Here is a 17,144-nt window from a genome sequence, read left to right on the forward strand (position 1 = left end):
CTCATTCTCCATCCAGTTTTGTTCCCCTGCTGGCAAGGAGTTGTGATCCATTGAAGGAGAAGAGGCATTCTGGTTTTTGGAATTTTCAGCCTTTTTGCACTGGTTTTTCCTCATCTTCGTGGGTTTATCTAACTTTGGTCTTTCACGTTGGTGACCTTCTGATGGGCTTTTTGAGTGGACGTCCTTTTTGTCAACATTGATGCCATTCCTTTTTGTTAGTTTTTCTTCTAACAGTCAGGCCCCTCTGCTGAAGGTCTGCTGGAGTTTGCTGGAGGTCCACTTCAGGCTCTGTTTGCCTGGGTATCACCAGCGGAGGCTGCAGAACAGCAAAGATTGCTGCCTGTTCCTTCCTCTGGAAGCTTCATCCCAGAGGGGCACCCACCAGATGCCAGTTGTAGCTCTCCTATATGACGTATCTGTCAACCCCTGCATGGAGGTGTCTCCAAGTGAGGAAGCATGGGGGTCAGGGACCCAATTGAGGAGGCAGTCTGTCCCTTAGCAGAACTTGAGTGCTATGCTGGGAGACCAGCTGCTCTCTTTAGAGCCTGCAGGCAGGAATGTTTAAGTCTACTGAAACTGTGCCAACAGCCACGCCTTCCCCCAGGTACTCTGTCCCAAGGAGATGGGAGTTTTATCTATAAGCCCCTGACTGGGGGTGCTGTTTTTCTTTCAGAGATGCCCTGCCCAGAGAGGAGAAATCTAGACAGGCAGCCTGGCTACAGCTTTGTGGCGCTGCAGTGGGCTCCACCCAGTGTGAACTTCCCAGCGGCTTTGTTTACACTGTGAAGGGAAAACCACCTACTCAAGACTCAGTAATGGCGGACACCCCTCCCACCACCAAGCTCGAGCATCCCAGGTCGACTTCAGAGTGCTGTGCTGGCAGCGAGAATTTCAAGCCAGTGGATCTTAGCTTGCTGGGCCCCGTAGGGGTGGGATCCATTGAGCTAGACCACTTGGCTCCCTGGCTTCAGCCCCCTTTCCAGGAGTGTGAATGGTTCTGTCTCACTGGCATTCCAGGCACCACTAGGAGATGAAAATAAACCCTGCTAGCTCTACTTCAAAATAGCTGGAGAAAAGCTGCTTAATTTAAACAGTTTTTGAAAAGCTTCCTTAGAGAATCTGTAAATTTATCTGACAACCATTTATTAAATACCTACTATGTGAAGAGTGTTCAGTGCTGTGATAGAAAATCAATGGAAGACTGGCATGGTGGCTCATGCCTGTAATCCCAGGACTTTGGGAGGTGAAGGCCAGTGGATCACTTGAGATCAGGAGTTTGAGACCAGCCTGGACAACATGAGGAAACTCCATCCCTACTAAAAATACAATAATTAGCCAGGTGTGGTGGCACATGCCTGTAATCTCAGCTACTTGGGAGGCTGAGGTGGGAGAAACATTTGAACCCAGGAGGCAGAGGTTGCGGTGAGCTGAGATCACGCCACTCCATTCCAGCCTGGGAGATGGAGTGAGACTCCATTTCAAAACAAACAACAACAACAACAAAATTAATGGGAGAAGATTTAAAAGACGTAACAGGTGATGTGTGTGCTAGAAGGAAAACTTTGACAAATTCAGACTATGATCTCATTCCTCACCTAGTTTGAAGTAACCCTCATAACTAATGACAACAGAGATTTTTTATCTGGAAAGCTGGACACAGTATCAGCAGGATTGTGGAACTGTGGTAAGCTCCCTGGGTCCATCCTTGTGCTGGGTGGATGTCCTTTTTTGATCTTGATGATGCCAATTTCAGTTGTTCTTTATTTTAAAACACCTTTGAGTCTGTCATATTTACTATACAATAAAGATAAACATGAAATAAAGGGCTAAGTGTATAATACTGTTCTGGAACTACCCCATATTTTAACCTTCATTTATTCCTTCAATGTTTGGTGAGCATTTACTATGAGCTAGGTACTTTTCTAGGTGCTACTCTTTCTAAGGAAATGGAAACAAACAAGATAGTCCTATCCATATATATGAGATGATGTGTTGGGACATTACTATTAAGCACTCTTAAATGACACGATTATCGTGTTCTGGGCTATCTATAAGGTTGGTGCAATTGCTTTTGCAGCAACCTAATAGTTTTGAAAGAGTACATCAAACAAGATTCTTAAGACAAATAACCTAAGTGAACACAGACTGGAAGTTTTCTGTTTTATGAATTCTCCAGTGGTTAACACAGTGACAGGCCAAAGCAGATTTTTGAACAAACATCCCTTCACAACACAGCACTCTGTTTCAATAGGCAAAGGGGGCAAACGACCACGCCAAGCTTTCATCTACCGTCCTTTTTTTCTTGGCACTATCCCAGGCTTCAATATTCATCTAAAAATTCATGAACTAATACCCAGGGTTTTCTCAAGGAAAAAAGGATGTCTAGAAAATCTAAAATTAGGTACAATGCCTCAAAAATATGTTAGGGAAAACCAGGCTGGTCTCAGGGGTTTGTTTCACAAGCAAATCAAAGTGGGGGTGCAGGGCGCCCAGATAGATCTCTCAGCATAAATTGGCACAAATAGACTTATTTTAAGGCATCTCTAGTCCACGCAAAATAAGGATAAATGAATACATACCAGAAACAAGGCAGGATGAAATAAAAGAGCCCATCTATTCAGGGCCAGACCACAGTATTGGAACGATATTTTACAGATTGGCTTCTCTGTGTAGTAATATCACACAGACTATGTAATACTCTCAGCTGTGCAGCTTCTGCCTTGAGATTTTCTTAAGAGTTTTACTTGGTATTGGTCACTGTCACCATTTAATACTGCTGTCTTACATTTGATTTCATACTCTAAATGAGCATTTAGGAGATAGAACAGCCATTTTCGGATGAAAACTGTTGCCTCCCAGTGGGGTGGTAGGAATTCCTGGTAGGTCATCTGAGCTGTCGCTTCTAAGAAAGATGTTTGCAGCTGATGTTTTCCCAATATTCTTGTGTGTTACAGTGTCTTTCACCAGAATGGGCCTCCATGAAAGCACAAGAGATCTGGAATCACAGCTGTTCTAGAATCAGGTTGTGTCTCAGCTCTCTGACATGAAGCATTACACTGTTACTATGTTCTTTGTCTTTCTTTACCCCATCTACTAAACAGCATTGCCTCATCCTGCAGTGTTAGAATGCTTTTTGCCTACCCCTCAGTTGAGATCTAGGATACAATATTTTAGATGTTAGTCAGGACACAGGAAAGTGCCCGAGTGCCAAGGTGTCTTAAATGACTCCTATCTCATCATGTTTGGGGACATAGAATAACATGACACCCAAGATCATGATGCCCAATGACAGGGGACAACCACACAAAGAGCCAGGGTGGCAACTGGCAAGCAAATTTATTCTCTCTCTCATATCCGTTTCCCACCCATAGTATACACTGTGAGTGATTAATGATATGTTGGAGGTTGGGGAGGTCCACAAAATTACAAATAGACTGGAGGAAGAGGTTTCCTGTGCTCTATATATGTCTTAGTCAAAAAGTACAACTTTGAAACAAACTTACGGCTATACAATGCTAATCTTCATGTAGTTCTAAAATTTCCCACAATAGCATAACATGAACTGGTCTCTGTCTCCTTTCAACTTAAATTAGTTGCTCACAGCAACTACTTGGTGGTGTGGTGGCCCCAGGGAACGCTTCTCAAATGATCTCCTGTTAGTTACAATTCCCTTCATGGAGTCATGCCTTAGGGACGGTCATTCATAGTGTTTAGTGTGAAAATGCTGGACAGTTGAGCCCAGCTCGTGAGAAGAGTATCCCCAAAAGCGATGCTACTGAAGATTATTAATATCCAGGGACTGGAGCACTTTTCTACCTATACCTTGTTCTTAAAATATTTTCCCCTAATTTCCTGAGTGACTAATTTATTTACTTCCTTTGATGTCCCTACCTTCTCAAATCCTGCTTGTTCAAATGATGCTTCTCGAGGGACACTTTAATTTCATCACCTGTGCTAAGCCCTCATCACAGCATTCCAGAACCTCTAGCTTTACCCTACTTTGATGTTTTATTTTTTTGCACAGCTCTTCCAGGTTTACTTTATATTATTTATTTGGTGTATTTTCACTAAAATTTAGGTTCCAGTGGGGGAGGGAAGTTTGTCTTTTGTGTTCTCTAAGGTATCTCAAATGCTTAACATAGTGTTTGGCATATAGCAAAGGCTTAATGGGTATTTGTTGAATGAATAAACACATCTCCAATAGCAAAGACAGCGGAAGGATAAAAGTCAAACAGAATTCGGAAAGACTTTTTAAAACACTATGAGGAATCAAAAAAGGATGTATTTACCTCCTGGGGAGAAATAAGGTGAATTAACTTGATGCATGTGACTTGCTCATGAGTTCTGGGAAAAGAAACATGAGAATTTTTGTTCCCTAATAGATTTTCATTTTCCTTTCCCTTGGTAACAATTAATTTTAATCACTGATATAAAACCAGAAACAAAAGTTAGTACATAGCCTCTATGCTTTCCCGTGGTAGAGGCCACAGCCCAGATTTCAGACAAATTAGAATGTCAGCTGATGTTTAGTTGCCGTTACTTATGTATTCTCCTTCCCACAACCAAGTAGAATCATTAGTTACATCATTCTCCCTATGGAACACCGGTTGGTTGGTATTTCAGTTAATTCTCCAATACTCCTATTTCCTACAGCTTTACCATTTTAAAAGTTTATTTATTTATTTTTATATATCTATTTGTGTGTGTGTGTGTGTGTGTGTGTGTGTGTCAAACTCAGCAACATTTTCAAACGGTAGAACTAGGGGGCCAGGTTCATCACCAGTGAAGCCTGTCAGCCTCTAAGGTTCTACCAAATGAAGATCAATATAGAAACTCATCTTGCGTACATCCTGAATTATTACTTTCCACATTATCTTGTTGAAAAAAAATACGATGCACACAAATGCATGCATATTAGTAGGTATAACCTTATCTTAGTGCATATCTTCACTGTGCCTATCATGAAAGTCTGTGTGACATAATGGAAAGAACACTGGCTTCAGAGTTGAGTGAATTTGTGCTTGGATCTTAAAGCAAATTCACATCCCCTTTCACTCTCAAAAATGTTCATTTGGGTGGTAAACTCTCTGTCACACTAAGTATTATTTATATTTACTTAATTTATAACTCTGTTACAATTATTGGCCAACAGTAGGTACTTGATAAAAGGTAGGCATTGTTTAACAAACATACATGTAGTTCAGCTTTCTCAGCATTGCCAGGAAGGTACCATTCTGACTTCCAAGATAACTGCAATAGTTATTAACAAAGAAAATGGAAGGTTGCCTATACATCAGCAAACCTTTGAAAGTATCAGGAAGAGAGTATTAGCTATCCCAAAAAAAAAAAAAAAAAAAAAAAACTGAAGGATAGAGGCATCAATGTCAAGGTCATCATGAAACCCAGATTTTATTCCTGCCTGTATACCATCGAGAAGCCTTCTAAAGTAAACCTCCAAAGAGAAATAAGATTTCTAAATTATATAGAAGAAATATGTTTCTACCCCATGAAACTATTACTGTATGCTAAGGAAAAGAGATACTCTCTTTCTGGAAGAAACAAACACACCTGCAAATAGCAACAATAGTGGTCATCCTTCTTGCAGTGCCTCCTATGTGCTAAGCCCTGGGCCTGGCATTTCACATGCCTGGTCTTCAACCTTTCAAGCCTGCCACACAGGCAGTATTATCAGATGCATTCTACTGAAAAAGTAAATGCCTTGGAAAAGTTGTATAGCTTGTTCAAGATCACACCGCTAGTAAGTGATGAAGATACAATTTTAATCCAGGTATTTCAATGTTAAAAGGGATAGAGGTCTCAGAGTTATGCCATTTTCAAGCTTCTGTTTTACTTCAAAATTAGTGTTTTGAAAGACTCAACACAACACAACAAGAAAGGGTTCTGTGAAGCTGAGAGTTTGTGGTAAAAAGACATGCACTGCATCTATACCTTCTGCATTTGAGGGAAGGAATGATACAAATCTAAGGGGTCATTTTAGCAAAAAATGAACAATAAGAACATAAGGAACTGTGTTCAATCAACACTGGTTCCAACTGGGAAGTGGGGATGTGAGAGGCTAAGAGTTCTGACAACAGAAACCTGCCTTTCTAATGCACACTTGATAACAGGTTTGAGGAAGAGCCAGGCTTCACCCCACCACCAGTAACTATTGGGTCGGTTACCCATACCCTTCACACATCACCAAATCACTAATTCATACAGAAAACTATTTTTTCCTTCTTTTATTTTTTGCTGGGGAAATGATTCTATAGTCATGGAAGTTACAAGAAACTATAAGAAAAATGCCTATCATGAATAGCTACAGATTTAACAAATACAGTTCAGGGCAGCTGTTCAGCAGGAAACACCACAAAACCATCCCTAACAGATTTCTGTCTGTTATCAAACCGGGCCCACTGCGAGCCAACGACCTAAAGGAAAACACACTGCAGACCTTTACCCAGGTCTATGGAGCCACACAAAATATAACCAATGTTAAAATGTAGGCCAGGCACAGCGTGGTGGCTCACGCCTGCAATCCCAGCACTTTGGGAAGCTGAGGTGGGAGTACTGCTTAAGCCCAGGAGTTTGAGACCAGCCTGAGCAACATAGTGAGACCCCATCTCTATATAAAATAAAAAATATATATAGTAGCACATACCTGTAGTCCCAGCTACTCAAGAGGCTGAGGTGGGAGAATTTCTTGAGCCCAGGAGGTGGAGGCTACAGTGAACCATAATTACACCATTGCACTCCACTCTGGGCAACTGAGTTTTTGTCTCAAAAAAAAAAAAAAATGAAGTTAAAATGTAGCCATTAATATATGTTAAATCCTTTCTTGAATATTCTCTGGCTCCTTAGGGATTCTGGAATTGAAGAATGCCACATAGCGGCAGTAAGATTTGAAAACAGAACTGAGTTCGAATCAGGATACTGCCACTCATTACCTACATAACTTCAGAAACTATTTAATCTCTCTGAACATTAGTAGCTTCATTTGTAAAATGGAGATGCCATGAATGGCCTCTTAGGTTACTATGAGAATTAGGTGTGTTGTGTCGGGTAATAATAGCTAATGGTTACTGAGCATTTACTATCTGTCAAACACACGATGAATTAAGCACTGCTGGTAAACTAAGGCACTCTAATTAAGTTACTTGAAGAAACTCACATAATTAAAAAGTCACAGAAACAGGACTTAAACCAAGGGAGTCAACACCAAAGCCCATGATATTAACCTGTTCTCCTGTGCTGCCGATTATGGAACTTGCATACTGAGTGAAGACTCAATAAATATGAGTCACAGCTACTTTCATTACTGAATGAATGTAATTAATTACATTTCTATAACATTAAATGAGGTTATATATTAAAACACTCACACTAAAGATGGCATAAAGGCATAATACCTGGGACATTGCTGCAATTCTCCTTCAACAATGCAGGCTTCTTTCTCAAGAAGTTCAGGGCACTCCTTTCCACCTCCAATAGCAATGTGCTTCACGTTCCGGCTCCTGCTCCTAAACCCTGGCAAGAGACTCCCTGAATGGCATGTCTTGGAGCAGGGGCTCCAGGAGGACCACTCGGAGGTTTCACAGTCTTTGGGCATGATGCAGGACTGAACAGTCAATGGGAAGGAGTCTTGCATGCAAAGGCTGAAAAAAACAGAAGTAGAAAACAGGAGGCCATAGATTAATGGATGTGAGTAACATTATAAACTGCCTACTATGGGGGAAAAAAAAAAACTCTGAAATTTCAGCATTTCATAGGAAGATTTTTAAAACAATTTTAGAGACCTCATGAAAAAATACTGAAGAGCATAACATTTGAAGTGTTTATTTCTTCTGAAGTAGTGAAGCTGCTTCACTCTAACAAGATATACATGTAAGATGGGTCCACCTTTATCAGTATTATTAGAAAATAATGAGGGTCCTTCTAGGCTGCTTTTTTTTTTTTTTTTTTACTGAGACGGAGTCTTGCTCTGTTGCCCAGGCTGGAGTGCTGTGGTGCAACCTCCACCTCCCAGGTTTAAGCGATTCTCCTATCTCAGCCTCCCAAGTAGCTGAGACTACAGGAACACGCCACCACGCCCAGGTAATTTTTGTATTTTTAGTAGAGAGAGGGTTTTACCATGTTGGACACGCTGGTCTTGACCTCAAGTGAGGTCCTGCCTTGGCCTCCCAAAGTGCTGGGATTACGGGCGTGAATCAGCCACCGCACCCAATCCTTCTAGGAGGCTTTCACCTACGTTAGCCTACTATTACCATGGATTGACTGGTTTTCAGGTGTCCAAACTGTGCCGCATTTCACAGATAACTTTCTCACAACAATCTCACGAGCTTACATTTTATTATATCTACTTTGTAGATACATTTAGGTCCAGAAAGGCTAAGTAATTGTACAGTATCAAAAAAGGTAAATATAAACTTTAGAATATTCATCTATCCATTCTTGTACATACTGGGCAATTTTTTAAATGTGCTGTTATATTTCCTCATGTTGTTAGGCTCTGAGCACCAATTTACTGATCTGCAAAATGTGTGTGTGATCAAATACCAACAGTCTAATTAGGAAATAGGTAAATAAATAAAAAGATAAGGTAATGTGATAATGTGGCCAATCCGACATAAAAGTATTTGTAATGATGAGGAGAAACACTGATGAGGCAGTGATGAACTCCCGGTAAGGCAGAAGGGTGCTCAGAGAGGCCACCTGAGCTACATTTTTAAAAGATTAATGGGAGTTTCTCAGGCACACAGAAAACACTATTCTAAGGCAAAACAACAGCATATTCAAAGGTTTGAAATTATACCTTTTGGGGATGGGAACCAGTGGTATACTGGAGCTAGCTCTAGCTGCTCACAGGAGCCAACTGTTAAATTTTCAGGAATTTGCAAACCACTTGACCTCCTGTAAGCTTAACATTGGCCAAAGTCAGAGTATTTACAATACAGAAATTGGCAAATGCTACAAATCAAGCCCCCTCTCTCAGACTCCTGAGAACTGGTTGCTAACCATTCATAAGCACACCACCGGGTACACGTAGGAGCCCATTTGTTCTGCTGAAGCGTAAAGTGCCAGGAGGAACGTGGATAGAAACGAGGTATAAGGGTTCTTCAAAAACTGCTCCGAAAGGGCTTCCTGTCACAGGCTAAGAAATTTGTTTAATTAGGCATTAAATGACTTCAAGTGGAGGAAAATCAGATTCATATTGGGAGATAATATTTCAAATATTAATTGGCAATCTGTTCCTTTTGTCCCTTGTTATTAGTTCTTTTATTCAGTCAAAGGCAACCAATACTTTGGGAGGAAAAGGATAATATTCTAAGAATGTAAACTAAAGAAGGGGTCAATGTTCAAATACTGACAGACAGCTTTTGGTAACAGTTCCTCTGAATGTGGTTTAAAAACGGTGGCGGTGGGGGCAGGCATAGTGGCTCATGCCTATAATCCCAACACTTTGGGAGGTCAAGGCAGGCAGATCACCTGAGTTCAGGAGTTCGAGACCAGACTGGCAAACACGATGAAACCTTGTCTCTACTAAAAATACAAAAATTAGTCAGTCACAGTGGTGTGTGCCTGGAGTCCTAGCTACTTGGGAGGCTGAGGCAGGAGAATTGCTTGAACCTGAGAGGAGGGGGCTAGAGTGAAACGAGATCGCACCACTGTACTCCAGCCTGGGAGAGTCTCAAAAAAAAAAAAAAAAAAAAAAAAGGAAGAAGTCTTAAATTGTTTCATTTCTAACTTGTGAAAATACATAAATGGGGGAGCGATTACTTATTGAAGACAGAGTAAAACATGCTCATATTTGGCCATATTGATAGTAAATTTCTGTATTTATACCCCCATTAAGCTATTAAGAGTTAATGTGGTGTTCACAGAGGAAAAGCTAAATCTTCCTCTGGTCCAATATTTTATTTTATTTTTATTTTATTTATTTTTCGAGACAGGGTCTCACTCTGTTACCCAGGCTGGGTGCAATAGGCAATTAGGGCTCATTGCAGCCTCGACCTCCCCAGGCGCACCTCAGTCTCCTGAATAGCTGGGACTACAGATGCACACCACCACAACAGTCTAATTTTGTTATATTTTGTAGAGACAGGGTTTTGTTATGTTGCCCAGGCTGGTCTTGAGCTCCTGGGTTCAAGCAATCCACCTGACTTGTTCGCCCAAAGTGCCAGGATTGTAGGCGTGAGCCACCAAGCCCAGCCTCAATATTTTATTTTTAAAAAATCTATTCAGATAACATTAGTCCTTTCAAAATGAAAAGGGCAGTGTATCATTGTTACTGTTCAATTCAATGTGACAATTTGGGGGCCTGGGATCAAAATCGATTAGAAAGAACCTCTCCTGGCTGGGCACCGTGGTTCACGCCTGTAATCCCAGCACTTTGGGAGGCCGAGGCAGGCGGATCACAAGGTCAGGAGATGGAGACCATCCTGGCTAACACAGTGAAACCCCGTCTCTACGAAAAATACGAAAAATTAGCCGGGCGTGGTGGCGGGCGCCTGTAGTCCCAGCTACTCAGGAGGTTGAGGCGGGAGAATGGTGTGAAGCTTGCAGTGAGCCGAGATTGCGCCACTGCACTCCAATCTGAGTAACAGAGTGAGACTCCGTCTCAAAAAAAAAAAAAAAAGACCCTCTCCTGAAAATATCTCACCTAATACAGAAAGCAATGTCACTGTTGCCAAGTAAAGCAGAGGTTGGGGGAGGGGACCACCTTTTTCTATTGCGTGATGCAACAGAAAGCTGTAGGTCAACAAGAAGTTTCCATGTTTTGACTTTTCAGAAATTGTTACAGGCTGAGTTTCATTGCTCTAAAATTAATACGTTGAAGTCATAACTGGGACCTCAGACGGCAAACTTATTTGGAGATAGAGTGATTAAGAAGGTGATTAAAATAAAGCATAGGTTAGGCCTTAATCCAATATGACTGCTTTATAAGAGAATAGCACACAGGCACATACACAGGAAAGACCATGTGACCACACAGCGGGAGGGCAGCCATCTACAAGCCAAGGAGAGAGCCTTCAGAAAAAAAGCAATGCTGCCCCCACCTTAATCTTGGACTTCCAGAAAGTGAGTGAGTGAGTGAATAAAATAAAATAAAATAAAAATAAAAATCTGTTATTTGACCCAGCAAGTTTGTGCAACTTCTTAACGGCAGCCTGAACAAACCAATGCAGGAATGTAAAAGAGTTTTATAACTTGTGTATGTTTTTAGAAAATGAGTTTCAATTTCCAAGATTGATTTCATTTTTCCCTTCATAAAGAAAGCCCCATGCTATTTCATTCCCTGTATACAGCTAAAGTAGTGGTTCCTTTCTTCCCACTTACCAGCTTTCACTCTCTGTTGGTCATCCTTCCCACATTGACTTTTCCTCCTGGACCAGCAGAACAGATAATAAGTCTCCAACAGTAAGAGCATGTGCAGGGAGTTACAGGAATTAATTAAGGCTTTTATATTTTTGAAAAGGGCTCCTAATTCTTGTTTTCTTTCCAAGAAATAGCATATGTCCTATTGATTACATATTTACATACTTTTAATGTTATTGTCACTGTCCCACTCCTTGGTCAACACAATAATAATAAAAGGTAACATGTTGAGCTCTGGTCTAATTTGATCAGTAAGATTCCCTCTTCTGGAACAGTAAAAGGAACATTAGATGGTGAAACAGAAATATCTGGGTCCTGTACTTTGCATCACGATATATTATTATGACCTTAATCTCTTGACTGCTAAGTTTCATTATCAGCAGGGAAACAATAATAAAATGTGATTTACTCACCCCTTAGATTTGTAGTAACCTTTAGTGTAATTGGAATGACCTTACAAACTAAAATCCACAATAAAAATTTTTGTCCACACACAGAAATGAAAACTGATCCTTTTGTAGAGAATGCTATCTCTTCTTAATGGAACAGATCTATTCTGCTGATTTGCCTTTTTAAAAAAGATGATGTGATAATTTGACCCGTCACATGCATAGAACATGTTGTCTTTTGTAAATTACTCCCCAAATATTTAAATATAAAGAAAATATTGGGAACGAAAATTATGCTAGTAATTCTTACTTCCCCTGGAAATGTAAGAAAATCTCTCTATTTACAAATATGGGCAGAAGCTCTCATAAAATAAAAATCAGTAGCAAAGTACCTCCAGTTCATTAGCACTCCACTTACCACTACTTTTACATCATACATCAAACATATAGAAAAATAGAGTAATATAACAAATACTTCCATACCTTTCTAGCAAAATTAACATTTGGTTCAAATTTCCTTAAATAATAAAAAAATTACAAATTCTGGTGAAATCCCTAGTGTTCTTTGCAATTCTAGTTTTATTTCTGTCTCCTCAGACATAGCTACTATCCTTAAATTGATTGTATTATTTCAGATATAAAAATGCAATAATTAATAAGTATAAATGTTTTATACTTTCAGATGTATAGACCTGTATTTATAGATCGCATGTAGTATTGCCATTTATATTTTTTAAATTTTTATTTTTAAAATTTTTTTATTTCTGTAAGTTATTGGAGAACAGTGGTGTTTGGTTACATGAGTAAGTTCTTTTTCCTTTTTTTCATTTTTTTGAGACCGAGTCTCACTCTGTCACCCAGGCTGGAGTGCAGTGGCACAGTCTTGGCTCACTGTAACCTCTGCCTCTCAGGTTCAAAGAATTCTCGTGTCTCAGCCTCCCACGTAGCTGGGACTATAGGCGCACCATCATACTCAGCTAATTTTTTGTATTTTTAGTAGAGATGGGCTTCACCTTGTTGACCAAACTGGACTCAAATTCCCAACCTCAGGTAATCTGCCCTCTTTGGCCTCTTTAGTGGTGATTTGTGAGATTTTGGTGCATCCATCACCCAAGCAGTCTACACTGCACCCTATCTGTAGTTTATTCCTGACTCTTTCCCACCCTTTCCCCATGAGTCCCCAAAGTCCATTGTGTCATTCTTATGCCTTTGCATCCTCATAGCTTAGCTCCCGCTTATGAGTGAGGACATAGGATGTTTGGTTTTCCATTCCTGAGTTACTTGACTTAGAGTAATAGTTTCCAGTCTCATCCAGGTCACTGTGAATGCCATTAATTCATTCCTTTTTATGGCTGAGTCATATTTCATCACATCTTTACATATACATACACACACACATATATACACATGTATACATATATATGTTTTGTGGGTATATGTATATATACATATACACACCAGTTTCTTTATCCACTCATTGATGGATGGGAATTTTGGTTGGTTCCACATTTTTGCAATTGCGAATTGTGCTGCTGTAAACATGCATGTGCAAGTATATTTTTCGTATAATGACTTATTTTCCTCTGGGTAATAGGATTGCTGGATCAAATGATAGTTCTACCTTTAGTTCTTTAAGGAATCTCCACATTGTTTTTCATAGTGGTTACACTAGTTTATATTTTCCACCAGCAGTGCAGAAGTGTTCCTTGTTCACTGTATCCACACCAACATCTAATATTTTTCGACTTTTTTTATTACAGCCATTCTTGCAGGAGTAAGGTGATATCACATTGTGGTTTTGATTTGCATAATGCTGACCATTAATGATGTTCAACATTTTTTCATATGTTTGTTGGCCATTTGTACATCTTCTTTTGAGAATTGTCTATTTATGACCTTGGCCCACTTTTTGATGGGATTGGTTTTTTCTTGTTGGTTTGAGTTCATTGTAGAATCTGGATATTAGTACTTTGTCACATGTATAGATTGTGAAGATTTTTTCCTACTCTGTGGGTTTTCTGTTTATTTTGCTGATGGTTCCTATTGCCATGCAAAAGCTCTTCGGTTTAATTAAGTCCCAGCTATTTATCTTTGTTTTGATTGCATTTGCTTTTGGGTTTTTGGTCATGAAAGCCTTGCCTAAGCCAATGGAAGGGTTTTTCCAATGTTATCTTCTAGGATTTTTAAAGTTTCATGACTTAAATTTAAGTCCTTAATCCATCTTAAGTTGATTTTTGTATAAGGTGAGAGATGAGGATCCAGTTTCATTCTCCTAAGTGGGGCTAGACAGTTATCCCAGCACCATTTGTTGAAAAGGGTGTCCTCTCCTCACTTTATGTTTTTGTTTTGTTTGCTTTGTTGAAGATAATCTGGGTTCTCTGTTCTGTTCCATTGGTCTATGTGCCTTTCTTTGTTTTTTTGTTTTGTTTTGTTTTGTTTTTGTATTTTTTGGGTTTTTTTTTTTTTTTTTTTTTTTTTTTTTTTTTTGAGACAGAGTCTCGCTCTGTCGCCCAGGCTGGAGTGCAGTGGCGCGATCTTGTCTCACTGCAACCTCTACCTCCCAGGTTCAAGCAATTCTCCTGCCTCAGCCTCCCAAGTAGTTAGGACTACAGGCACACACCACCATGCCTGGCTACTTTTTTGTATTTCAGTAGAGACAGGGTTTCACTGTGTTGCCCAGGCTAGTCTCAAACTCCTGAACTTAGGCAATCCATCCGCCTCGGCCTCCCAAAGTGCTAGGATTACAGACATGAGCCACTGTGCCTGGCCTATGTACCTATTTTACACCAGTACCATGCTGTTTTGGTGACTATGGCCTTATAATACAGTTTGAAATCAGGCCTTATAATACAGTTTGAAATCAGGTAATGTGATGCCTCTTTTTGCTTAGGCTTGCTTTGGCTATGCAGGCTCTTTTTTGGTTCCATATGAGTTTTAGAATTGTTTTTTCTAACTCAGTGAAGAATGATGGTAGTATATTTTATAGGAATTATATTGAATTTGTAGATTGCTTTTGGCAGTATGGTCATTTTCACAATACAGATTCTACCCATCCGTGAGCATGGGTGTATTTCCATTTGTTTGTGTCATCTGTGATTTCTTTCAGCAGTGTTTTGTAGTTTTCCTTGTAGAGGTCTTTCACTTCATTGGTTAGTTATTTTGTTTTTTGCAGCTATTGTAAAAGAAGTCCAGTTCTGATTTGATTCTCAGCTTGGTAGCAGCTGGTATACAGAAGAGCTACTGATATGTGTACATTAATTTTGTATCCAGAAACTTTGCTTAATTCTTTTATCAATACTGGGAGCTTTCTGCAGGAGGCTTTAGGTAAACGATCATGTCATCAGCAAACAGCGACAGTTTGGCTTCATCTTTTCCGATTCGTATGCCTTTAGTTCTTTTGTCTGATCGCTCTGGCTAGGACTTTCAGTACTATGTGAAGAGGAGTGGTGAGAGTGTAATTAATAAGAATAAATGTTTTATGCTTTAACTAAGATGTATGTACCTGTATTTACAGATAGCATGTAGTATTGCCATATATATTTTTTAAAATTTTTACTTGTGTTTGTTATACATATTGCTCTGGAAAAGATTTTCCTCATGTAGTATTGTGATTTCTAGATATATCCATGTTGACCATGCAGATGGAGTTCATTCATTTTCATTATTGAGTAATATTCCAGTATATGAATACCTGGCAATTCATTTCCCAATTAGTGGGACCTTTGGTTGTGCTCAATTTCTTGCAAATCCACAGGATGATGTATTGAACCTCCTTGGACATATCTCTATGTGCTACACACATAAAAGAGATTTCTCCTAGTAGTATTGCCTAGAGTTAGGTCATGAATGTTTATATAAGCAGATACATAAAGTATTGTCAAATTTTTTTCTTTTCAACATGCTCCCAATTCTTGGTATCATCAGGCTTATTTTTCTAAAATGTTGAGAAAATTCATTTATTTTCCAGATTACCATGGCTTTATGTTCCTCTCACATCATTAATGACTCTTCATACTTCCTATTCTGCAAATTGGTCCATACTGTTTGACCATTGTGGTCCACACCTAATAATTGGAATCAATGAATGTGCCACCATACATGGCAAAATAAACTTTGTAGAGGTGATTAAGTTAAGGATCTTGTGAAGAGGAAATGATCCTGGAGTACCCAGTGGACCCAATGAATCACAGCATCTTTGTAAGAGGGAGGCAGAAAAGTCAAAGTCAGAGAAGGAGACAGAAGCAGAAGTTGGAGAGATACGAGTTAGAAACCAAGGGTTGTGGGAAGATAGAAAATGATTTTGCGCCTATAGCTACCAGATTTTTTTTTTAACTTTCAGACATTTTTGGTGGCGGGGGTGGTGGAGTCTTGCTCTATTGCCCAGGCTGGAGTGCAATGGCGCGATCTTGGCTCACTCCAACTTCTGTCTCCAGGGTTCAAGTGATTCTTCTGCCTCAGCGTCCCAAACAGCTGGGACAAGAGGCGTGCACCATCATGCCCAGCTAATTTTTGTATTTTCAGTAGAGAAAGGGTTTGCCAGGCTGGTCTTGAACTCCTGACCTCAGGTGATCCACTCACCTTGGTCTCTCAAAGTGCTGGGATTACAGGCATGAGCCACCACACCCAGCCAACTTTTAGACTTCTAACATGTATTTTTTTCCTACTGAGTTTAAGTACACAGACACGCACACACACACACGCACACAGACTTATACATAGATAGATGTTGACAATAGACATATAGAAATATATGCATAGATTCTGAAGAGTAGTTTCTTGGTGGTTTCATATAATACAAACATAGTTTCCTATATTTGATTTTTAATTTTGTTACAGTGTTTTTTTGTAATACACAGTTTTAAAATTTCTTGATTTATACTTCCTCTCATAGTTTTTTTTTATGCTACACTTGAGATTTTTTCCTCAGTCCCAATGCTATAAATCCATGCTCTCATATTTTTTCGTTTAGAAAATTTTATTCTTTACAACTTCCTATTTAGGTCATCAATTCATTTTCATGTATGGTGTTTAATAGGTCCTCCTTTTATGGCATCATCATCCATCAGATATTTAACCTACATAATTCTTTTTCTTTTATTTTTGTTCTATTTTCTGTGTTTTTTTTTTCTTTCCAAGTAATTTACCCTAAATTAGCCTCCAACATTTTATTAATTTTTAACTTATTTTGCAATTAGATTTTTAATGTTCATTTCTTAATTATTCCTTTTAAATATTATCTTGTTTTATCATAACTGCAATATTTCATCTTATGTAACTGACAATATTAAAATATTTTTATTTTATTTCTCTCTGTACATTATCCCATTTTATTCATCATTCCTGATCTCTATTTATTTTGTCCTCACTGTTTCACATTGG

General features: G+C 39.3%; 1 protein-coding gene across 1 annotated transcript in view; it reads right to left on the minus strand.

Moving 5' to 3' along the window:
• Nucleotides 1–17,144, minus strand: part of THSD7B (thrombospondin, type I, domain containing 7B) — a 649,627-nt gene that overhangs the window by 607,110 nt on the left and 25,373 nt on the right. The window contains exon 3 of the mRNA XM_011966357.1: nucleotides 7,410–7,655. Within this exon, the coding sequence (XP_011821747.1) occupies nucleotides 7,410–7,655 (246 nt within the window). The remainder of the gene's footprint in view (nucleotides 1–7,409; nucleotides 7,656–17,144) is intronic.

The sequence above is a fragment of the Mandrillus leucophaeus genome, unplaced genomic scaffold (assembly GCF_000951045.1).
Source record: "Mandrillus leucophaeus isolate KB7577 unplaced genomic scaffold, Mleu.le_1.0 Scaffold759, whole genome shotgun sequence".
NCBI lineage: Eukaryota > Metazoa > Chordata > Mammalia > Primates > Cercopithecidae > Mandrillus > Mandrillus leucophaeus.